The sequence below is a fragment of the Elephas maximus genome, chromosome 1 (genome assembly GCF_024166365.1).
Source record: "Elephas maximus indicus isolate mEleMax1 chromosome 1, mEleMax1 primary haplotype, whole genome shotgun sequence".
NCBI lineage: Eukaryota > Metazoa > Chordata > Mammalia > Proboscidea > Elephantidae > Elephas > Elephas maximus.
In genome coordinates, this window is record NC_064819.1 from 100,386,272 (window position 1) to 100,410,032 (window position 23,761).

General features: G+C 49.3%; 1 protein-coding gene across 7 annotated transcripts in view; it reads left to right on the forward strand.

Annotated features, from left to right (window-relative positions):
* Positions 1 to 214: 214 nt before the first annotated feature.
* Positions 215 to 23,761, forward strand: part of RAB44 (RAB44, member RAS oncogene family) — a 33,135-nt gene continuing 9,588 nt past the window's right edge. Inside the window, exons 1-11 of one of the 7 annotated variants that reach the window (XM_049890827.1) lie at positions 219 to 303; positions 4,495 to 4,553; positions 5,609 to 5,779; positions 6,725 to 6,943; positions 13,235 to 13,346; positions 15,431 to 15,605; positions 17,038 to 17,184; positions 17,757 to 17,847; positions 18,276 to 18,371; positions 19,439 to 19,629; positions 20,204 to 21,669. In XM_049890827.1, the coding sequence (XP_049746784.1) occupies positions 5,777 to 5,779; positions 6,725 to 6,943; positions 13,235 to 13,346; positions 15,431 to 15,605; positions 17,038 to 17,184; positions 17,757 to 17,847; positions 18,276 to 18,371; positions 19,439 to 19,629; positions 20,204 to 21,669 (2,500 nt within the window). In that variant the 5' untranslated portion in view covers positions 219 to 303; positions 4,495 to 4,553; positions 5,609 to 5,776. Of the gene's footprint in view, positions 304 to 4,494; positions 4,554 to 5,608; positions 5,780 to 6,724; positions 6,944 to 13,234; positions 13,347 to 15,430; positions 15,606 to 15,799; positions 15,988 to 17,037; positions 17,185 to 17,756; positions 17,848 to 18,275; positions 18,372 to 19,438; positions 19,630 to 20,203; positions 21,670 to 23,761 lie in introns of those variants that run through there. The other 6 variants (XM_049890851.1, XM_049890861.1, XM_049890871.1 and 3 more) reach the window with 6 other exon arrangements.

The window sequence follows — 23,761 nt, forward strand, 5'->3', positions numbered from 1 at the left end:
GCCCTTCAGAGCCTCTGTTTAGGACATCCCTTCAAGCTTCAACATTCTCCAGTTCCAAGATTTTAGGACAAGAAGGGCCTTGGAGGTACCAGGAAAGATTGTGAAAGTAACAAGTGGTCTCTTCAACAGGAAGTCCCATAGATCAACCAAAGAGATTGGCTAGCTGGGGACCGGAAAGGGTGATTAAGCAAGAGACAAGACTGTTAACAGTTCCAGAGCTTGACTGCTCATGGTGGCAGCAGTTGTCTCATCACCAGGTCCAGGAGAAAGGGGGCTACGCACAGGACTGGGAGCCTTTGAGAGGTGGGAGTCACCCCAGAGTTGCAATGCTTCTTTTCTCTGGAGGGGTAGGGATGGGGGAGGGAGCAGCTGTCCCAATCTAGCTCCTGCAACAAGGGTACAAAGGGCCGAGCCCACTTTTCTCGTGAATTTGGAGCTCTCTGCATGGTCTAATGGACAGCACTGGGGCAGGGGACTGGGATAGATGACCTACCCTTAAATGGCCATGTGACTTTGAACAAGTCACCTGTCTTCTCAGAGCCCTTGGTTTCTGTATCAGTAAAGTGGGAGAATGGGGAGGGTAGACTAGAATAGGGTACTAGGTGGTCTCTCAGGCTCATCCAGTTTCAACAATCTGGGTTCTGGGACCACCGCTAGTTTTTGTTGTTGTCGAAGTAAATGGAGTGAAGAGCAGACTCAGTTCCTAGACCCACAGGTGAGAGAGTGATGGAGTTGGGGGAGTCCCTAAGGCACCTGCAGATGCCATATTATAATTCCACTGCAGCCCTCCACCCCCTTTTCATCCTCCTTCTATGGATCTCCACTTACTTGGGGAAGGCCTGTGGTGTGTGCTCCCCTAACCTAATCCCACAGTGGCGAGCTGATTCCCACAGATACCTGGGAGTGGGATTCATTTGCTCTCAAGTTTGACTTCAAACTTTGTGTGATTTCTTGGTCAAGGAATGTGGGGAGAGGCGTCATGCTGAGGGACTGTGTGTATGTATGTTTCTGGCTATGAGGGGATTTCCAACTATTATTGGCGTGAGGGAGCAATTATGGACCAAGGGGAATGTGGTGGAGGAGAAGGAATGCTGACAGACGGGGTGCCCCTGGTGGCTGACTGAGAGGTGCTCTGAGTGACTTTGAGTGGGCAGTGACTACATGTGGAATGTCGGGGAGGGGAATGTTGTGACTGGGAGAGAGCAGACTGTCCCAGGGGTGTGCTGACCATGAGGGAGCGGTGGGTGTCCATTCCCACAGCCTGTGTGAGGGTGATGACTGACTGAGTGGGAGCTGACTGAGGAAAGATTGGGAAAGAGTGTGTGTGTGCATGCACTGACTGACGGTAGGATGTCCCCACTGTCTCTGAGTGGCCATGCGTGACCATGAAAGGGGCAAAGATTGCTTTTAGGGCATGCTGTAAGGCCATGAGGAGTGCTGTGACTGGTCTGAACGTGAGTGAGGAGGGGTGTATACTGTCCTGACTGACAATGACAGGTGTCCTGACTGACTTCAATGCAGTGCTGGCTGTAGGGCACCTGCGGACTTGGTGAGGCCCCAGGCCTTCCTGCCCCAGGCCTTCTGACAGGCAAGCAGGGCTTTGCCAGATGACTCTCTTGGGAGTGAAGGATTGACTTGGCCGAGAGGGCTGGAGGCCCATGATGGTGGGGGTGGGGCTGGGTGAGGTGTCCAGAAGGTGCTGTATTCTTATAAAATGCCAGGGGACTGCTGGGAAGGGGCTGTAGAGGGGCAGCTCTGTTAGGAACTTCTCTAAAAATATTAAGGGTGCCCTGCACTGACTACAGGCTTCCTGGAGTCACGAAGGTTGGATGAACCCCCTGAAACTATTGCCCTGAGATAATCTTTAAACCTTAAACCAAAAATATCCCCAGACATCTTCTTAAAACCAAACAATAGCTTATTAGTGAAAAAGGTCTCCTTGAGCATATGTTCTTTTGAGAACGATCTGTATGGGATCAAACTGACAGCAGCAACTTGAGAGATTAAATAGGAAATTTAGGGGACAGTAAATTTATGTTAATGGGGAGGAGTAACTCAGAACAGGAGGGTCAGAATGGTTGTACAGCTTGAAGAATGTAATCAGTGTCACCAAAGTGACATGTAGAAACTGTTGAATTGGTGTATGTTTTGCTGTGTATATTCTCAAGAACAACAAGATAAAAAAAAATTAAATGAGTGCCCCATATCCAGGATGAGGCCACAGGAAATTGGTTTCAGTATTCTAAGTCCCTGTACTTGTAGAAGCCTGACAGACTCAGCAGCATGGTGCTTGCATCATAGTGGACCCTTCCCCCAGAGCTTCAGTTCTGGAGGCTTCCATACTGGGGATCTTATCTTGCTGCCTCATGCGTGTTATCTCCATTGCCGGAAGTACACATGAAACTGCTCTTAGAGACCAATACTGGGTCTCACCACGCTGAGCAGAGCCTGTCCACTTCTGCTCTGCTCCAAATCCCTTGTCCCACCTCCAGCTGCTCAGCTGGGCATCTGTGAGCCACAAGGGGGTCTTCTGCCCACTGAGAAGTCCACTGGGGAAAGTCTACGCCATGACAAATCAGGAGGGTGGGATCTAGTGCCCGTTTTGCTACTGACGTCATGGCTCCGGCAGGTCACGCTCTGCCTGTCCAAGCCTCTCTCAGTTTCCTCATCTGCTGAGTGGAATAAATTGTACCTGTACAATACTCAGTTATTATGAAACTCATGTGGCATTTCACCCTCATCAACGGCATCACCACCATCTCCATTACTACCTTTACCCAGCAGTCACTGTATGCCAGGCATGTTCACAAGTACTTTACATGAATTATACATGCAACAAATATTTTCTAGTGTATGCCAGGTACTCTTCTAGGCTTTGGGATACAGCAGTTAACAGAACAGCAAACTCCCTACTCACATGAAGCTAAATGAGGAAAATATTCTGGGATGGCGAAAAGTGCTAAGAAAAAATAAAGCCAGAAAGGGGAGTGGGCTGTGATGGGTAGTGGGAAGTGGTGTTTTAATTTTAATGATCTCTTCTAATTCTCATGGCAACTCTGTGTGGTAGATATTAGTCCCATGCTCCAGGGAGGAAACTGAGGCACAGAGGTGTTAAGTGACTTTCCCAAGGAGCAGAGCTGGAAGAGGCAGAGGCCTGTGTGACTCCAGAGCACTATGACTAGAAGTCGTTTCTTATTTTGGGCCTCAGTTTCCACCTCTGTAAGTCTAAAGGGTGGGGCTGATGCTCTTCTGTGAATGACTCAGTGATTTTAAGCCACAAGGCCTCAGCCCCCAGGCCCAGCCCCATTGGCCATTGAAGGGTCATGGGGTCATGGAGAGAGGAGGCTCCCCTTTGAGACAGATGGGGAATGGGGCTGGATGGTGGCCTTCGGGGTTTTGACAATGTGGCCCAAGGAGGGGTCATTGTCTCCATGGGGCAAGATGGGAGTTAGGTGAGTATGAGAGATACTAGTGGAAGGGTGGTTAGAGTAGTATAGAAACTTCTATTCTAACACACGGAATTCCATTTTTAGCTTTTTTCTCCCTGCTTTTTATTAAGAAAACTTTTGAACCTATAAAACAAACCAAAACCAAATCTGTTGCCATCGAGTCAATTTCGACTCATAGTGACCCTATAGGACAGAGTAGAACTGCCCCATAGAGTTTCCAAGGAGTGCCTGATGGATTTGAACCGCTGACCATTTTAGTTAGCAGCCATCGCACTTAACCACTACTCCACCAGGGTTTCCCTTTCAAACCTATAGAAGGGTTGAATGAGTAGTACAATGATGCTATTGCGCCAATGGCTAATGTTTTGCTCCATTTGCACTCTCTCATTACATGCGCGTGCACACACACACGTTTATTTGTGGCTTGTTCGGAACCATCTGAAAGCAAATTGCAGCAGACATCATATACTTGACCCCTAGCTACTTCACATATCTCTTCAAGACAAGGTCATTCTCTTACCTGACCACAAGACCTTATCACGCCTAAGAAATTTTATCTTGCTCAATATCGTCTAATATATAGTCCGTATTCAAATTTCCCTAGTTGTTCCAAAATGTCCCATATAGCTATTTTCTTTTCTGAAAGAAAATCCAGTTAAGGGTTATACATTGGACCTAGTTGTCATTTCTCTTTAATCTCTTGAATATACAAAACAGTCACCCTGCCTTAGGAAACCCCGGTGGTGTAGTGGTTAAGTGCTACAGCTGCTAACCAAAAAGATCACCAGTTTGAATCCACCAGGCGCTCCTTGGAAACTCTATGGGGCAGTTCTACTCTGTCCTATTGGGTCACTATGAGTCAGAATTGACTCAGTGGCAACGGGTTTGGTTTTTTGAATTCAGTTGTCTGGAAGAACATCCCACTTTCTAGGGGACAGTGTGCCAGTGGAGGAATTATTAAGTATCTGAGTGCCCAAAACATGCTCAGAACAAGGCTAGGCACCATGAGGGGATCCAGGGTTAAATATGATCTCTTGCCTCCTAGAGCTCACTGCTGAGTTTCATCACCTTCGCCAGGAAGCCCTCCCTGGCAGGCCTAGGCAGGTGAGTTGCTGCTTTTTCAGTGTTTTCAGCACTTGGCACACAGGTCTGCTGGCCCTTCCAAGCTGTACTGTAATTAGTTTTGTGTCTTCTCCTGAATAAGGCTGTGAGTGCCTCCAGGGGAGACCAGGAGTTAGTTGCATCTGTACCTGCAGGATCAGGGGATCTGCTTGGGTGTGTAGGTGGTGTCCTGCACAAGGGTGCCCTGCTGAAGGGTAAGCGAGGACTGGGATCCAGTCCACTTTCCACTTGGCAAACTATACTCCCTGGCACTGGGCGATTTCTGCCAGGGGAAATGGTGCCTTTTCCTAATTCACTTTAAGTGCTTATTGCTTAGTGTGCGATAGATCTTGGGGACGGTTTGGGCAGAAGGAGGGCCTCTCAGAGAGGTATGCTGGTAACTGTTTAACAACCAGTTCCCAAGTGGGAAAAACCCTGATCTGTAGCATTTGCCAATTCCCATAGTGTGAATACTCCCACCACGGCTGATTTCAAGCCACCGAGTTAGGAAGTGCACAATTGGCTCCTGCGAGCCCCTAAGATTTGGCTCCAGCAGACCACTGTAGTTAAACAGCCATGATCTTAAAACTACATCTGAATCAAAATTAAGGTCCCAAAAGAAAGACAGAGAGACAGAGACAGAGACCCAGAAACAGACAGAGACAAAACAGACACACAGAGGGGCACTCTACTTCACTTTGAAGTTCTGGGCCTCCTCAGGGCAAAGAATTGCTTCATCCAAGTCCTGTGCAACCTGCAGGAGGGAACTTGCTCAAGGGAAGGCTGGACCAGTGGTTCCATGCCCCCTGAAATGAGCCCGTCGCCCCTAAAGCAGGGCCCCCTGACCCCTCTGCTCAGCCTGTCCATGGCCTTTGGCTCAGCAGAGCCCAGAGCAGAAGTTTCTTCCCTTTCCTGGGCACAGGCTTTGCTCTCTGCTGCCTCAATTCCTCGTCTCCTTTAGAGCTTGGCTCAAGACCACCTGCCCTGACCATCAGAACATGACCCTGACCCCCACCCCATACACTTTTATAGGCACTGAATTTGTTTCCTCCTTCCAGATCCTACCTGCCATTCCCCTGACCTGGGGTCTCACCTGGACCAAGTCTTACGCATTGAAATTTTTATTGATTGATCTACTGACCTAAGACCTTTTGCAACAGATGAAGGGGCCCCGATTAATGAATTCGACAACATTTACCTTAGCGCCTACTCTGTGCTAAGGAGCTATGGTACAATGTGGACTGAGGTGCACAGTGATATCCCCAGGGGAGCCCAGGGCATCACGAGCCCACAGATAAGGGGGCACTGAACTCAGCTTGAAGTGTGGGGGTGGCTTTCAGGAGGCTTCTGGGTGGAGGCAGCCTCTAAAGTGAGGCAAAGAAGTATTAACTAGACAAGGAAGTGAGAGAGTTGGGGGAGATTTGGGGCAAAGCATGGAAGGGAACTTGGAATTCTGAACAGCAAGTGGTTCAGTAGGGTTATGGGTGACCTCAAGGGCATTGGGGGGTGGTGGGATGAGGCAGGCGCCACCTTGTTCAGGGTCTTAGGAGCCCTTTGAAGGAGCTACTGATTCCCTGGTGCATGTGTTGAAGGAGTGGAGACATGGCGTTGAGAAGAAAAAAGGCTGGAGGAGAGGCGAGGGCTGAGAGAGGGAGGGGGCGATGGTGGTGGGAGCACTTCCAGGAGGCCCAGAATTCCTGTTTTGATGCAGCAGCATGTGAGAAAGTACACTGGAGGGACCACAGAAGAGTGCTCTCAGGAAGCTGTTTCTGGTCCTTCCCACAGCGAGATCCTGGCCTACGCTTTGTAACCACCCCCCAGGAGAGAAATAGAACATCTCCCAGAGGGAGGCTATTTTATTTAATGATCAGAGAAGGCTTTGGGCATTTGAGCAGAGACCTGAAGGAGCTGAGTGCATGAGTCATGAATATAGCTCGGGGAAGAGCATTTCAGGCAAAAGGAACAGAAAGAACAAAGGCCCTGAGCCAGGTGGGCTGAAGGCCAGTGTGGTGGGGCCGGAGGCAAGGTCAGAGTCCAGAGGAAAATGGTCAGGCAGAGCTTCACTGACGAAGGTGGATTTTCTTCCAAGGATTATGGGGAGCCATGGAGGGTTTTAAGTAGGGAGTAGCTTTGTTCAGTGGCCCACTGCCCCCTCACCTCTCCTCTGTCCCCAGGGCCAAGGCGCCATGGAGAATGGTCACAGAGTGTCCCGCAAAGTCCGGAAGCTGGGCTCTAACCGCCGGCGACAGACACGAGAGCCAGCTGATGGCCAGGATGCCCCTGTGGCCACAGAGCCAGAATCCTGGTCCTCCCAAACAGCTGTGGAACTACAGGACTTTTTCCAGGACTGCGGTGCCAAGGAGAGGGGCTTTGTTACCCGTGAGGACATGGCGGTGAGCCCTGGGCCCCATATCACTCCTACTTCCCCTTTATGTAGCCTCTGAGACTCCCTATCCCAGGAAGGCCTGCCCTCTCCCCTTTTTCTTTTCTAAAACCTCTTCTCAGAAAAGGCCAACAACTTGTTTATACTAACATGTAAATGACTGATAAGACATTTTGTGATACCCACTTCCAGAAGCATTTGCATTTTAACAACAGAAAGGAGTTTCAATCAAAGAAGTAACTTGATAATAGTAAAATTTTATGCCCATTGAGCAAAAAAGTTTCTCTAGGGAAGAGGCAGTGCCCTGGAAATCAAACCACGTCAGTGACTATCGACTTCACTGAAACACCAAGATCAATTTTTCTTTCCTTCATCCCTCCTCATTCTCTGTAAAGGGGCATATGTGGGCTGCCGAGGTCTCATGAGCCTGCCGTCTCCTCCTAACGCTGCTCCCTGCTCCAGACTTTGTCCTTTCCACTGTCAAAATTGACCCTTCCCACAGCCTATCACTCAGGGCCCCACTTTTTAATCCGCAGCAAACGGCTAATGGCTGATGTTAAAATTTAATTTTCAAAAAGGCAAAATAACGACTCTCAAGTAAAATGTGAACACTTATCGAAGGTATTAAGTAGTTAATTTAATTTATTGAATGATGGAACCAGTAAGATGTTGTGACCGGTTCAAAGGGCATTTGAGAAGCTAGGATATTTATAAGCAATTTGACAAAGGAGTGTTAGGATAAGATTGCTGAGTGAAATTTAAAAAATGGTTGATGCCTAGTACAGTAAAACCTGCGAAAGCTGGAACCTGTGTAAGGCAGAAACCTGTCAGAAAAGGAGAACTCAAACATTTTCCAGTAAAACAGACGATAGAAAAGTGGTAAGACTGCATCTTGTCAAAGGCAGAAAGCTTGCGACACCTGGAAAAATAAGGCAGTCCCATTGAGTTCCGGCTCTCACAGGTTTCACTGGATATAGAGATCAAAGTTTGTGAGTGGTTACCAGGGGTGGGTGGAAGGGAGGAGGAAAGGGGACTTACTGCTTAAGAGATACTGAGCTTCTGCTAAGGGTGATGGGAATATTTGGAAACAGTAATGGTTGAACGTGATAAACGTAACCGATGTGACTGAATTGTACATGTGAAGTGCTGAAAAGGCGAACAATTGTTATATATGTATTTACCACCAAAAAAAAAAAAAGTAAAAATGGTTACAATGCCCAACAGGTCATAAATCTTTAGAGTTATTTGTTCTACTAGACAAGAATTATTTTCATTTCTCCCAGACAAAAACTCTATAAGTTAATAAGTAACTTCAGTAAGTCTGAGGTTTTTAATCAAAAGTAAACAATGAGATGAACTAAGTCCATTCCTTCAGTCTAGACAATGCTTAGGCGGCCTCTGTCCCTGCATAACATTGGAAGGACATGCTGTCTACCTTTCTGCCTTATTTGCAAGTTTCAAATACTTCTTCTAGGATCATAAATAATCTCCAAAGTTTATTCTTGATATATATATAAAAAAAAGGGCTGGTCTCATTTGGTTTGGCTTGGTTGTTTCCATAGGTGCAGTGAGGGTGTGAATTAAGCATATGGGCCTGCTTGAGTTTGCTCTGCAAATCTAGACTTTTACAGTGTCGAGTCACTTCAGATTCTGTCCAAAAGTTTTCATATAGAACCTTAGGTTGGAGTTTCTCTTTCAACATCATTTGTTAAAAACTTTGGTAAAATATGTCTAATGTAAAATTTGCTATTTTTAAGTGTACGATTTGGTGGCATTAGTTGCAATCACAATGCTGCGTGCCCATCACCACCATCTATTCACTAAACTTTACCATCATCCCAGATAGAAACTCCGCGTCCACTTAAGCAATAACTCCCTACCTCCCTCGCTCCCCCAGCCTCTGGTAACTTCTAATTTATTTTCTGTCTCTATGAATTTGCCTATTCTAGATACTTTCTATAAGTGGGATCATAAAATATTTATCCTTTTGTGTCTGGCTTCTTTCACTTAACATAACGTTTTCAAGGCTCATCTATGTTATAGCATGTATCAGAGCTCTACCAGATTTCACCTAAAATATCTATAAATCCGGGTGACTTCTTCTTTTCTTAAGATCCCCAATTTCTCTAAGGCCCCTCTCCTGCCAGGTTCCTTATCACCTTGTGCTAGGCCAGCTTCTTAGGAGGCCTTAGCACATACTGACTCCACATGTGTCCCTTACAGAGGGCTCAACACACATGATTAAAAAAGAATTGTTCTCCAATATGACACTCCAAGTAGCGCCTTCGTTGCACAATTCATTTATCCTATTATATTCCAGTAAAAAGATGGGCAGATTCATACTGAATCTGTGCCGATAACTATATTGCCATGGAAGACAAGAGGACTCATAAAAGTATCAGTTTCTGAATTCTGAGGGGAGCAGTGAGATTCCGATACTACTTAAAATATTTAAATTCAGTTTAGAAAAGCAGAAGCCACTTTAAGCAAAAGCATAAACTGAGGGTTAGGGACAGCGCAGGAAGACAGAGAAAGGACTTCCTCATATAGCCATAAAAATAGGACAGTAAAAATAATACCAACCACATTCCAAACAAATAACCGCAATTAGAGTTCCTTCAGCTGTCCATTCAGTCCCGAGTAATTAGCCCTTGTTCCACTGGCTCTTGGACAAGCTGTCTGGCTTCGGACTCAAAGACTCCTGGAAATCCTGACTCAGTCCACTAGCTCAGTCTGGAGGCATCTAAGCAATGTCAGCTCACACGTCTGTACCAAAGTGAAGCATCAATAATTCAGGGAACCTGGAACAGTCTTTCCCAACAAGCTTTGAGTCTGTCCTTTTTTGTTGAAGACACAAACTCTGACCTGCAGTTTATAACACAGCATGTTGTTGCTGGGCACTGTTGAGTTGATTCCAACGCATAGCAAACCCATGTGACAGAGCAGAACTGCCCCATAGGGTTTCCTAGGTTGTAATTTTTTAATCATTTTGGAAGCAGAGAGCCAGATCATTTTCCTGCAGAGGTGCTGGGTGGGTTCGAACCGCCAATCTTTAAGTTAGCAGCCGAGCACTTAACCATTGTGCAACCATGGCTCCTTTCAGGTAAGTATAGGAAAACTCAAACCTGTCTAATAATGAGACTGTGGTTATGTATTACAGTAGCAAATAATGTCAGAACTGAGGAGAGAAAAATCCTCTATTGGGATACAGTACCAAAGCCCGAAAACCAAACCCACTGACATCGAGTTGATTCTGACTCTATAGGACAGAGTAGAACTGCCCTACAGGGTTTCCAAAGAGTGCCTGGTGAACTTGAACCACTGAGCTTTTGGTTAGCAGTTGTAGTTCTTAACCACTATGCCACCAGGGCTTCCAGGATACAGTACATAACCATTTAATTAGCATTTGGTCGGTGTTTCCCCTGAAGATAAGAACATAGCAAAGGCATTGAGAAATCTCCAGGACCTTCCCATAAAGCACGCAATTGCTGAAATATTTATATTAACAGCAGTTTTCCTAGATAAATAGCCTCAGAAAGGCCGAGTATCTCCACTCATTGGACAATTGTTCCCATGATGCTCTTATAATAATGGTGCCCTTTTTTTTTATTTCATAAATATAGAGAAAGACGTCCGGGAATTTTTATTTTATTATTTTTTTAAATTAAAGATCTGATCTTAGGCTGCTAACTGAAAGGTCGGTTTTTCGAACCCACCAGCTGCTCCTTGGGGGAAAGATGTGGCCGTCTGCTTCCATAAAGATTACAGCCTTGGAAACCCTACAGGGCAGTTCTACTCTGTCCTTTAGGGTGGCTATGAGTTGTAATTGACTGGACAGCAAGGGGTTAGGGTTTATGGGTACAGTTAGGAAAGAAAAAAAGTAAAACAAAAACACAATAGAATGTTACTATTATTATTATTTTTTTAAAAAGATCTGACTGTGGGAAGGCAAAAGCACAAGAACTGTCAGGGAAGTTTTGGGTGTCAGGTTAAGATAGGATCATGGGAGCCTGAGAAATAGTGCTTGGTTATCTAACCAAAGTGACAGTGAAAGTAAATATTTTAAAATAAATGTATTTTATTTTTATAAAGATTTTTATAATGAAATTTCAAGGGTACTTAGCTCTTTCATAGGGAGGGGACTTTGCTTTTCGCTTAAAATAAAAATTAAGGACGTGATAAAGTCAATAAAGAGCAGAGAAAATTATTCTAGTGAGACATAGCCTCTCTGCAATCTAGGCAGCTTACATAGAAGGTAAATAGCAACCTCTGTACTCTTTGAGAAAAGCTCTAAGCCCAATTTGTCATTTTAATAGAGATAAAGCCAAATTCTAGTTTTGCATTAATATAACATGTGGCAGTAAAAGTTTCACACTTTAAAAAATAAATTACCACTAAACTTTTCAAAATCGAGCCAAATTTGGCAAAATGTTAACATATTTCAGACATGTTTTCGGACTCAGGTATTATAAATTAAGGGAAATAAAGTTCCATTTCTGCAAACTCTCTGCAACTTTTTATATCCATTCAGGTTTAGCCTTTTATCCCCTTTCACATTTTGGGACTACCAGAGACTTTAAGGCAAAATCACTTCCCTTTTCCTCTGAGAAGCAAAAAACTTGTCTCGTTTCCTTACAGACACCCTTGCTCCTAGTACAGTCTCAAGCACCCACAGTGATTACAACCTTTAGCCAGAATAACTAACCTCTACTTCACAGAAAAGGAGCCCTGGTGGCACAACAGTTAAGAACTTGGCTGCTAACTGCAAGGTTGGCGGTTCAAACCCACCCAGTGGCTCTGCAAAAGAAAGACCTGACAGTCTGTTTCTGTAAGGATTACAGCCTGGAAAACCCTGCGGAGCAGTTCTACTCTGTCACATGGGGTCTCTGTGAGTCAGAATCGACTCGATGGCGTCTAACAACAACAACGAGGATTTCACAGAAGGACTGGGGGATAAATAACTGAGGACTGACTGTACAAGCATTTTAAGACTCACAAAGCTCACATATACACACAATACAACTTTCAATAGCTACCCATGTCCCCTGTACAACTTTTGAAAGTGGCAGAAATGGATACATTCATTAATAGAACCCAAAGATACAGTTACTCTCAAACATCTAAAAAGTAAGAAGCAAAAGGATCTAAGCCTAAAATTACACTCAGCATTCAATGTTTTAGTATTAAATTTTTCTTAGACATTATCCAGGTAGCCAAAAATGATTTATTGATTAATTTAATTTAATATTAATTTAGGAGTCCTTGGGTGGCACAAATAGTTAAGCACTGGACTCCTAGCTAAAGGTTGGTGGTCTGAACCCATCCAGAGGTGCCTTGGAAGAAAGGCCTGGCAATCTGCTTCCAAAAGATCACAGCCTTGAAAACCCTGTGGAGTGCAGTTCTACTCTGCACATATGGGGTAGCCACGAGTCAGAGCCAACTCCGCAGCAGCAAGGTTTAGTTTTGGTTTAGGGCTTAAAGAGCTCAGCCGGTACAGTGGCCTGCAATGCAGCTTTCTCAGCTTTGTCACGTGAGTCCACTGGGGCATCTCAATGGAATCTCCAAAGCTGTTAAAGGGTAATTTTCAGAAAAGTAAAATCCTGACTCTTAGACAAATTTAAAATGACCACATATTGAAGATTTTATTTAACTCATTATTTAACAAGGAATATAGTGGTTCAGGGAGAATTTTAAAAGTTAAGGTATTTATAGGTAATTTAACAAAGAAATGTTAGAATCAGATTGCGAGTTAGATTTTACAAAGTTAGATTTTTTCCATCAGACAAAAAATATTTTGTGTCCCTCTCGGACAAAAATCTACATATTAATGTGTGACTTCATTTAGTCTGGGACCTTTAATCAGCGGTAAATAATGAGATGAACTAAGCACATTCACAGAGTCTAGAAAATGTTTGGGTGACCTTTGTTCCTGTATAACACTGAAAGGCTCTACTGTCCACCTTTTTGCCTTGTTTTCGAGCATCACATAACTTATGGACACTGATGAACATTCTGGGGCAGTTTAGCTGCTGTGCTTCGTCAGCGTCCTAAAGGGAGGGGACGTGGAACAGATACGTTTTGATGTTGGATGGGGGAAGCAAAAGGTTTGGGGCCAGTTCAGGGCTCTGCTGAGAAGGCTCTATTGGTTGAGGTTGGGGAGCTTCAAAGGTAGGCCCTGGGTTAGGTTAGGAGGAAGACTCCAAAACTGGGGAGAGGGAAGGAGGGGGTGGTTGAAGATAAACACCTCCCCTTTTTCGAGTGTGGCCCAGAGCTGTGTCCTCAACTCACCCCTTCTTTGCAGGCAGCAAAGTTCAGCTTCCTGGGCAGCGAGGAGGAGCCGGAGATGATCTTCGACTGGATGGACATGGAGCGGAAGGGACGCCTCTCCCTTGAAGAATTCAGCTCTGGGCTCAGTATGTCTGTCCTGGGAGGGCCTCTGGGGACGTCCTGCATAGCCAGGTGTTCCATGAAGTGTGCCCACCCCCAGGCTTGGCTAGGCTGGCAGGAAAAAAAAAAAAATTTTTTTTTTTTTTTTTTGCAGGAAAGGCAGCAGTAAATCCTTAAACAGCCAGAGGCCCCTTCACACACACACACGCACGCGCACACGCACACGCACACGCACACACACACACACACACACACACCCGGAGCAGTTCAGGGCATGGCTGATAATAAGGATTATTGTAGAGATGAGGAAACTGAGCCTCGGCTGGGAAGGCAGTTAAGGCAGAGCTGGGCCTTGAGATTCCTGGCCCAGCAGATCTGCTCACTTCTGTTCCCACCAGCCAGGGTCTTCATTGGCTGGGGGCTTTCTTGAGCATCCCCCCTTCTCCAGGTAGGCCTCCAGGCTTGTTTTCTGACACCTCTCCTGTCTTCTCCCCAATGAAAGACTTCTCTAGGGTGAAAAGTTAAACACCTCCCATTCTCGAGACCATTGCTCTTGTTTCTGTCTGAGGGGGGTCATGTACTGCCTTTGCTTAAGTGAATTCCAGGCCGCAAGGAGCAGCAGGGTGTGGTATTCAGAGAGTAAGGGCTTCCTCCAAAATCAGGTGCCCTCAAGTCATGGTGAGTCCCCTAGGTGGTACAAACAGCTAATGCTTTCTCCTGCTAACCAAAAGGGTGGGGGTTCAAGTCCACCCAGAGGTGCCTCAGAAGAAAGACCTGGAGATTTACTTCTGAAAAATCAGCCGTTGACAACCCCGTGGAGCACAGTTCTACTCTGACACACATGGGGCTATCACTAGTCAGAAACGACTCGGCGGCAACTGGCACTGGTTTTGCAGGCTTCCTAGGCCCTGAGCCCCGCAGGGCAGGGCCCTCCCAGCACCCACTTCTCAAGACAGGCCCAACAGGACCTAGAGAGACCAAGGCCAAAAGGGCATAATACACGCAGTGATCGTGTCGCTCGGGGATTACCTTCGGCCCAGGGAATGAGAGGTGTGCTGTCCTCAGCAGGGGCCATGCAAAGTACAGCTCAGCCTTCAATGCCCACAAAGCCACCCGGAGTCCTCGGGTCCGCCCAGTCTCCAAAAGCTTGGAGACCAGCAGAGAGGGAGGCCAGAAATCTGCATTTACAGACTGGGGACGCCCCAGGAGTTAGCTGGTCCAGCTCCGAGGCGTGAGAAGCTGAGAGTGGGGCAGGAGGGGAGAAGGGATTGGGAATAGGGGGGCAAGGAGCCAAAGGAAATATCTCTTATCCACACAGCCCCAAGGGGCCATCTTCACATCTGAATCCAGTCATACCCACCATGCCAGGGACTCTCCATTGCCCATTGAACAAAATCCAAACCGCTTCGGGGCCTACGGGGCCGGCACAGACTGGACCCTGCCAACCTCTTGGTCTCACTCAGTGTCACTCGCCCCCTTGGTCTTGCCAGCCTGGCACTCACCTCAGGGCCCTTGCAGGTACTGTTCTCTGTGTCTGGAATGCGCTTCCCTCCATATCCACACGGCTTGCTCCTTCTTGTTCCTCTCATTTCAGTTCCAATGTCACATCCTCAGGGACACCTGATCACCCCATCTAAAGTAGGCCCCTCTCCCAGAGTCTCGATGGCAATTAGCCTATTTATTCCTTTAGATCACTTAGTAAAGTTACTTCCTTTTAAAAAAAGGATCCTGCTCCTCAACTCTCACTAGAATGTCACCTCCACCAGGGCAAGGATTTGAGCCAGTTTTGTCCCCAGTACCTACAACTACCACTATGTGCCCAGCACATAGTAGATAATAAATATTCCTTAACTGAGTCAATGAAGGCCACCATGGAGCCACTGTGTGACTTCTGGTAAGCTTCTTGGCCTCTCTGGGCCTCAGATTCTCATCCGTAAAGTGGGCGTGATGTCTATCTTGAGTAGGCTGCCAAGGCTGATAGGAAGAATGAAAGAATGTGACCCTGTATGAATGTGAGGGCACAGGTACGATTGCTTTCCCCAGGGGCTGGAGCAGAGCAGGGCAGGGTGGAAGGTTTGGGATGCTTCCCTCTCTCCCTTTCTGCCCACAGAGAGCATCTTTGGCTCCAGCCTGAGCACCCACAGACTCCGCAGAAGGAGGCCACTGCCCTCCAAACGGAGATCTGCAGCTGCCAGCTTCCCGGCACTGGAGGAGGCCAACACGGAGGAGAAGGAGGCGTTCCTTGCCTTCATGGAGAAGCTGGGGCCCAGCCACTTACTTCCTGAGTAAGGCCAGAGCCGTGTGTAGGCTGGGGGCTCACCCAGGCAGAGTGCTAGGATGGGTGCAAACCCTGACTTGGCTACATGCTAGCTGTGCCATCTTGGCAAATGGCCTGGCCTCTCTACCCTCATTCCTTTTCCAGCTGCAGACTGAGTGTAAGAGCTGTTGTGGGATTAAATGGGAATCCCTGGGTAGTGCAAAGAGTTCATGTGCTCTGCTGGTAACTGAAAGATTGATGGTTTGAGTCCACCCAGAGGTGCCTCAGAAGAAAGGCCTGGCAATCTACTTCTGAAAAATCAGCTATTGAAAACCCTGCGGATCACAGTTTTACTGTGACACAAATGGAGTCACCATGAATCGGAGTCGGCTCACTAGCAACTGGTGTTGGTGAGATTAAATGAAACCATGTGTCACGAGAGGTTCCCCCCACTCCTACACCCTCCCTCTCTTGTCCTTCTCTATGGGGTTGCTCCCCAGCAGGATTAGTGAGTTGGGGTATCGATCTTCCAAGGGGACTTCCATTCTTAAAAACACGAGGCTCCCTGAAAGTACATTTCTTAACCCAAAGAGAGGGTTCTCCAGTCGAGCGATTTCAGGCCTGGTGATGCCCAGGATTGGGCAGGTTTGGAGACAGGAAGGCATTTTCTCCAAATTGTCTCATGCTTATGGGATTCCCTCAGGCTCAGAGCAGGGGAGCTGCCTGAGAATGCCCCTGCCACACACCCCAGACCCCACTGGGGTCCCTTAGAGCCAGTAAGGGACTCACCTTCACCCGTTTGCCCGGGCTTGCTCACTCCATTGGGTTCCCCAGAGACAAGGTCGCTCTTATCTGCCTCTCCAAGGGTGTGGCCAGTATTGGGGGGCAGGTGGGGTTGGGCTTAGGATATAGGCTGGTAGGCAGGTGGAGTGGGAGCCATTTACCCACTTGGCAGTGTGGCCTGGCTTAGTCCTCTGCCATCTGTCTTCGTGACTTAATTAAACCTGTGTGAAAGCGGCATTCATCGAGTGCCAACTGGGTGCCAGGCCCCAAGCTGGTGCTTTCATTGGGAGGTGTCTGTCATTTTCTAGCGACCTTGCCAGGCAGATATCAGCCTCACCATTTGACAAATGAGCCCAGAGAGGGCATTGGACCTGCCAAAGGTCACACAACTAGAGAGTGTATGAGAAGGGAGAAGGCCGATGGTAGCCCCCAAGGCCCCCCCAGCCCGTGTTTAATCACTAAATCATACAAAGTGTTGGGCTCAAGGAGGGAGAGGGCACATGTGGGGAAGAGTCCTGGAGGAGGTAGCATTTGAGTTTCCCCTTGCAGGGTGTCTCAGCAGATTTTGGTGCCCAGGTGCCTAAGTCTCTTGGAACACTGCAATTATGACGAAGGAGTGGGTTCCCCCTGCTTCCGGTCCCACCTCTTACCTAACCTCTGGCTGCCCTCTCTCCCAGGCAAGCGGAGATTTGGCAGCTGTGGTGGAAGCTGCGGCAGGAGGAGCCCCACCTGGCAGGCAATCTGGAGGGCTTTCTGGCCAAGATGATCAGTCGCCTGCAAGAGGTGCGGGCTGACAAGGAGGCTCTGGAGCTGAGCCTGAGGAAGTGAGTGGGTGGGGTGGGAGCCTGTGCGCAAAGTGCCCTCACCAGGTGTCAGGCACCTAGTAGGTGCTCTTTACATTTTAGTTGAATCCAAATGGAATTCCTCCAGCCCAGCAGGGCCTGGGGGCTGGATGGGGCTGAGCTGAGCTGGAGGAAGAGGTGGTGCAGAGGACAGACTGTTCATATAACTACCATATGTGCGGTGACCCCTGGAGCTGACAAGGGTACAGCCCTGCCAGGGGCTCTGAGTTATGGGGGCAGGAGATAATGACAGAGGCAGGCAGGGACAGAGAGATGGGACGATGGGGACTATGTGACAGGGCCAGGTGGACTGACATCTTGGTGATGGTTACAGGAGTCAGTGTGATGGGAATAGGGTGACCAGTGCCAAAGTCATATGGGTCAAGATGACTGTTCTCAGGGTGACAGGGTCATTGGCCGCTGCCAGGGAGAGGCGAGCCAAGGAATGGACTCCAAACCCAGGTCTAAACCACCCCTGCCAACGGCAGGGCCCCAGAGGTGCTGATGGGCTCCCTGCCCCCCACCTCCATCCTGCCACCTTTGACCCCTTCCAGGCGTGACTCTGATCACCATCGCGAGGTCCAGGAGCTCTACGAGGAGATGGAGCAGCAAATCCGCCGGGAGAAGCAGCAGCTGCAGGCTGAGGTGGGCTCCATTCCAGCAGCTGCCCTTTGCCCCCTGCCCCTCACCCCTTGCCCAGGATTTCTCTGCTGGCTAAGTTGTGGGGGGCTGGGACTAGCCTGTGGGGATAGCAGTAGGGTGCTGGGAGTGGGTCCTCTCACAGCTCTGACCGGCACTTGTTGCCTAGAGCGATGGGGTGTCGAGTGCTGAGCCTGGGCCTCTTTCCCTCTCTGTGGGGTCTCGTTGTGCACCCTGCAGCCCATCCTTCTCCTCTGGACCTCAGTCACTTTGTCTCCACCACCTAGGCCTGAGCTGGGAAGTTGCCCTGAGAACCCTCCCTGCTGGGCCCTACACCCCAGGCCTGGGTGGAGGTGTGAGCGTGGGGAGGACCAGCCCAGCTGGCTGGGTTGTGGAGCCAGCGGTGCAGGGGCTGAGTCCTCTCTGCTCCCCAGAGCAACTCCCGGGACGTGGCCCTCAGCTTGCAGATGCAAGAGGTCCTGGAGGCCAAGGAGCGTGAGGTACAGCGGCTAGCTGAGGGCCAGAGGGAGGTGAGCCACTGGGCCTCCCCGGAAGCCTGATTTCTGAGTGTTCACGGGCTCTGACAGCCGTTGTTGGACCTGCCGTAAATGCTCTCTGATCCGGAGGCCTCATTGGACTGCTTGGGCTCCCATATGGGTATAAAACCAAAAACCAAAACTGTTGTTCTCCAGTGACTCTGACTTACAGCAACACTATAGGACAGAGTAGAACTGCCCCATAGGGTATCCAAGGAGTGGCTGGTGGATTTGAACTGCCGACCTTTTTGTTAGCAGCCAAGCTCTTAACCACTGCACCACCAGGGCTCCATATGAGTATAGCCCCATGGGAAAAAGGTGTCTTGGGCCCTTAGATGAGGCTAGGTAGTGCTGGGGGGAGTGACGGGACCTGAGTTCAAATCCCTGCTGTTCCACTTAAGAGCCACACAAACCTGAGGAAATCACTTTGGTTGTCCTGGCCTCAGTTTCTCCATCTATAAAATGGGGACAATCGCATCCATTGCATCTCGCAGGGTTATTATGTCAAATGAGGTAATACATGGAAGAGCACTTTGAGATAGGCGAACACTGGACAAACATGAGGTCTTGACACTGCAGAGGCTTAGTGACAGGGAGATGTTCAACTCTTATCTCCGTTGTCAGCTGAGTGACATTGGCAGGTTCTTAACTGCTGAAACTTGGTTTCCTCCTCAGAAAAATGGGGGTCAGAACTCCAACTGGGAGTCATGTGGTTTGCTGTTGGGTCAGGAGCCCTGTTGGGATTCCATGGGGCTGGGAGTTGAGCAGCCCCCGGAGGGCTGTGAACAGAGGAGGGTGTGGTGCTGGCATTTGTGCTCCTCATGCATTTCCTCTGTCCTCCCTACCCCGACAATTAACATGTCTCTCCTGGGTGGGAGGTAATGGAGCTAATTAGGCCAGTAGGGGTAACCACCCGCCACCCTAAACCTATGTTTTAAGCTGGGTCTCCAGGAGCCTTTAAGGAGGGGGGGGTGGTCTAGGCCCTAGAGTGGCCCTGGGAGACTTTGCCTTGACCAGAGGACAATTTGGCTTCTCTCCTCCTCACCCTCCACCCCCCACAGCTGCAGGCCCAGCTTGACCATCTCAGTAGCACCCACCAGGAGGCCAACTCAGAGAATCAGCAGCTTCGAGAGGCTGAGAAAGACCTGGCTGGGCAACTGAAAGAGGTGCAGGGACAGCTGCAGGTGACCAGGGGACACCTGAAAGCTGCCAAGGGCCGAGTGTCATGGCAGGTGGAAGAGGAGGAACCAAGGCAAGTGGCTACCAGGCCTGGGTTGTCAGGGTAGAGGTCAGGGGCTTCCTGGAAGAGGGGAGGAAGGCTCTGAGTTCTCCAAGGCCCTGATCAGCACCCAGTGCGCGCGCGCGCACACACACACACAGTCTCCTGCCTTTAATTCTCTCAACAACCATGCCAGGCAGAGGTTATCATTCCCATTTCACAGAAAATGAAAGTGAGGCACAGAGAGGGGTAGGTCACATGCCTAAGGCCACATGACTGGGACACATATAGGGCTTCATGGGGTGCTGCTTCCGGGCAGGCACTCGCTCTACTTTTTATAGCTTGAAGGAGGGGGATGGGCCAGAAAAGTCAGAGAAGGTTTCCTGGAGGAGGTGAGGCTTCATATGGTCCTAGAAGGATGAGTAGGATTGGGTGAGAGGGAGGACTGGGGAGGGCATGCCAGGTGAGAAGGACTGCCTGAGCAAACCCTGGGAGGAAGGACCAGACGTGGGCATGTGAAGGATGGTGAGGGATGCTGGTGGGGTTAGTGTGGCATCATTCCTCTGCCTGCTTCTCCCCTGACCTTCCGCTCTCCTTGTCCTTCTAGTGCCCCCAGAGCAGTGGAAGAGAAGTCCCCAGCTCCCCAGGCCATCTCCCCTGAGGAGTCATCCCTGCCCAGGCTGTTTGGGGACAACGACAGCTGGGACCAGCTCCTGAGCTTTAGCAGTCCCCCACTCAGACCCCTGCAGCTCTCCTGGAGTCCGCCCCCCACTCCAAGGGCCCCCTCAGCCCCTGATACACCCCGTGTGGTCAGGCAGATCTCCATTTCGGGGCCACACGCTCTGCCGTTTGGTCAGAAGCCATCTTCAGAGCCAGATGGGGCTTCTAGGAGTCCCCCTGGGGGGACTTCCAGGGCTGAGGAAGGGAGAGGAGGGGACCCAGATGGGCAGGACATCAATTCAGAGCAACCTATGGAGCCTCCTGGCCTGGAGGCCAAGGGGGAGCCAAGGCCTGATCCTGAGTCCTACTTTCGCTGGGATCTCCTGGGGGCCCCAGCTGGGCAGTCAGGGGGCCCGGGGGCAGCCACACTAAAAGTGCTCATTCATTCGGAAGATGGGTCCTTTCCTCATGTGGAGCCTCCCCCTCTCCAGGCCCCAGCTGGGCCCAGTGAATTGCCCCCAGCCTCAGATCCAGATGACAAAGGCCCCAAGCCTGGGCCTGCCCCAGTCAAGCCACACAGGCAGAGAGAGGCCTTCCATCAGGACCCACACACTGCAGGCTCTGAGCCAGGTTTGGGGCCCCTGGGGGCCGGGATCCTCACATTGGAACCAGCTAAGCCCTCCCAGGGTCAGGAACCTGTGGCTCCCAAAGAAGGGCTGGAGCCAAGGAAGCCAGGCCCAGATGAGCAGGAGGGCCACTCCAGAAGACTAAGAGAGGCTCATGTCCAGGCCCTCGGGCCAGGTGGGCCACCCAGCCTCCACCACCAGAGTCTGGAAAAGGAGCCTTGGGCTGGAGAAGGAAAGCAAGAGGACCGAGGCGGGCAGGATGCGGGTCCAGTGCAGTCAGTTGAGTCTGAGGGCCTGGAAGCTGGGCCTTCAGAACACCCCCTGCAAGATGCTCTGCCTGCTACTCCCCCACATGGTCCACCCCAGGCTCAGGCTAAAGTAGAGGCCCCTGTTCCTGGGAAACCATCAGCCCCAGGCATCCCCTTCCCCATGGGGGCTCAGCCTAGTGATGGAGCAGGGCCCAAGGAACCCACACAAACCCTTCCCACCACAGTTGAGCTGGAAGCCCAACTCAGATTCCCACCCACAGCTGCTCAAGCAGAAGGAGGGCAAGGCCCCCCTCAATCCGGGGAGCCAAGGGCAGAGAGCAGGCCTGAAGACCCAGGAACGGAATCCCGGAAGGCTGGGCAGCCCCCACTCCCAGGGGACCTCCCGGCCAACGAGCCTCAGGATGACCCTGATTACATCTTCCATGTCATCTTCCTGGGGGACTCGAATGTGGGCAAAACCTCTTTCTTGCACCTGCTGCATCAGAACTCCTTTGCCGCTGGCCTGACAGCTACCGTGGGTAAGGGCCCAGGCTGGGGAGGGTGGCAGGGAGGGAGGGGAGACCCCAGGACTCGGGCCAGTGAGCCAGAGCAGGGCCAAAGCGAGCCATCCTTGAGGGCTCTGCAGGTACTGCCCTGGCCACGGGCCCCACATAAGACATTATTTTATATGGGCATGATCCTACTATTTTACTAATCGTCTTTAATTACAGGTAATTTGCTTTTTCTGCATTGATCTGATTAGCTTATAATGAGCTACATCAACAATGCACCCTGCAATTTAGGTGCTGGTTGGAGGTGAAAGCATGCAAGTCTCCACACACGTGGTGCACGGGCAGGCCGCTGCGGGGCCCACTGTGGCTGGATTTGCTCATGACTGGCTCCAGGCCAATCAGCCATGCTCTGGCAGGAAGTTACCTTGGGCACATTGAATATTTTTACACAGAGAGCATTTGGAGAGTGAGGTGTTAGGAGCCCAAAAGCCTGAGTTCAAATCCCAGCTCTGCCACTTACTATTGGTATGACCTTGGGCCAATTATTTCACCCCTTGAGCCTCAAAATCTTCATCTGAATAATGGGGGCACCAATTGTGCTGACTTTCTAGAGTCCTAGAATCAGGAGTAATTAATACATAGCAAGCACTTAGAATAATGTCTAGCACCTAGTAAGAGCTCAGTAAATATTAGTTATTATAAGTAAATATTTGATAATGTCTAATTCAGTGGCTTCTGCAAATGAAATGTCTCACAGAACAAAGCTTCCTCTCCCCAGAAATGTCAGGATCTGTGGCCACTCCTTGAGCGGTGCACACAGTTTATATGCTTGGCTGCTAATGAAAGGTTGATGGTTTAAGTCCACCCAGATGAAACTTGGAAGAAAGGCCTGGTGGTCTATTTCTTAAAAATCAACTATTGAAAACCCTATGGAGCGCAGTTCTACTCTGACATACATGGGGTCACCTAGAGTTGGAATGGACTCAATGGCAATTGGTGTTTTTTTTTAATGGCCAAGTGAACATTGTGTAGAAAAGTAAGCTGATGGGAATGAAGGGGGAACCCATTTAGGAGCAAAGATGGACGGATTCACGTCTTTGCATCAGCCAGGGCATGTGCTGACTGGTGACTAGGGCCAGGCCAGTGGGTAATGACAGCCCTTGCACAAGAGGGACCCAGCACACGTTCCCCATTTGTGCTCTAAGAATCCTCACCTGGGGTGCGTGTTAAAAACGCAGTGCCTTGGGGAGGGGGAGCCCATAGTAGACCTGGCCTGATGTTCGGCAGAATCACAGTGTCTGCAGGGCCACCATTATTGATTATCTTAGCTACTATTTTGGAAACCCTGGTAGCGTAGTGGTTAAGTGCTATGGCTGCTAACCAAAAGGTAACCAGTTCAAGTCCACCAGGTGCTCCTTGGAAACTCTATGGGGCCGTTCCACTCTGTCCTATAGGGTTGCTATGAGTCAGAATCAACTTGATGGTGACCCAAAGGTGGGCAGTTCGAATCCACCAGCCTCTCCTTGGAAACCCTATGGGACAGTTCTACTCTGTCCTATAGGGTCACTACGAGCTGGAATCAACTTGACAGCAACTTTTTTTTTTTTTTAGCTACTGTTTACTGAATGTCTACAGTGTACCAGGCATCTTATCTACATGTCTTATTCCTTACAACCCTCCTCATAATTGAGCCTTCCCATTATTCTGTGGTAAGACGGCTCTACAACAGACAATCAGGGGGAAAAAAAAAAAAAACCACAATTGCATAATTGCAAAAAAAAAAAAAAAAAACAGGGCAAGGCTGCATGTACTGCTAGCCAGCTGGAAGAACCTGAGACCCAGGTGCAGAATACAAATCTGTTCCAGTCCCAGCTGTGGTTTGGCACCACCGGGGCCTATTCTGGCTTCACCAGTCATGAATATCTCTCCACCCTGAATCACCTTCTCTTCACTCGTTCCCCCTTCTCTCAGAAGATAAGAACCATAGCCTGCCTGCCTTTGAGAACAGGGCCAGCTGGAAGACCAGAGCCCACTGAGTTATATTCAAATGTGTGGTGGTATAAGATTTTTCCCTATCTACCATTTTACAGATAAGGAAATTGATATGAAGACCCGGTTA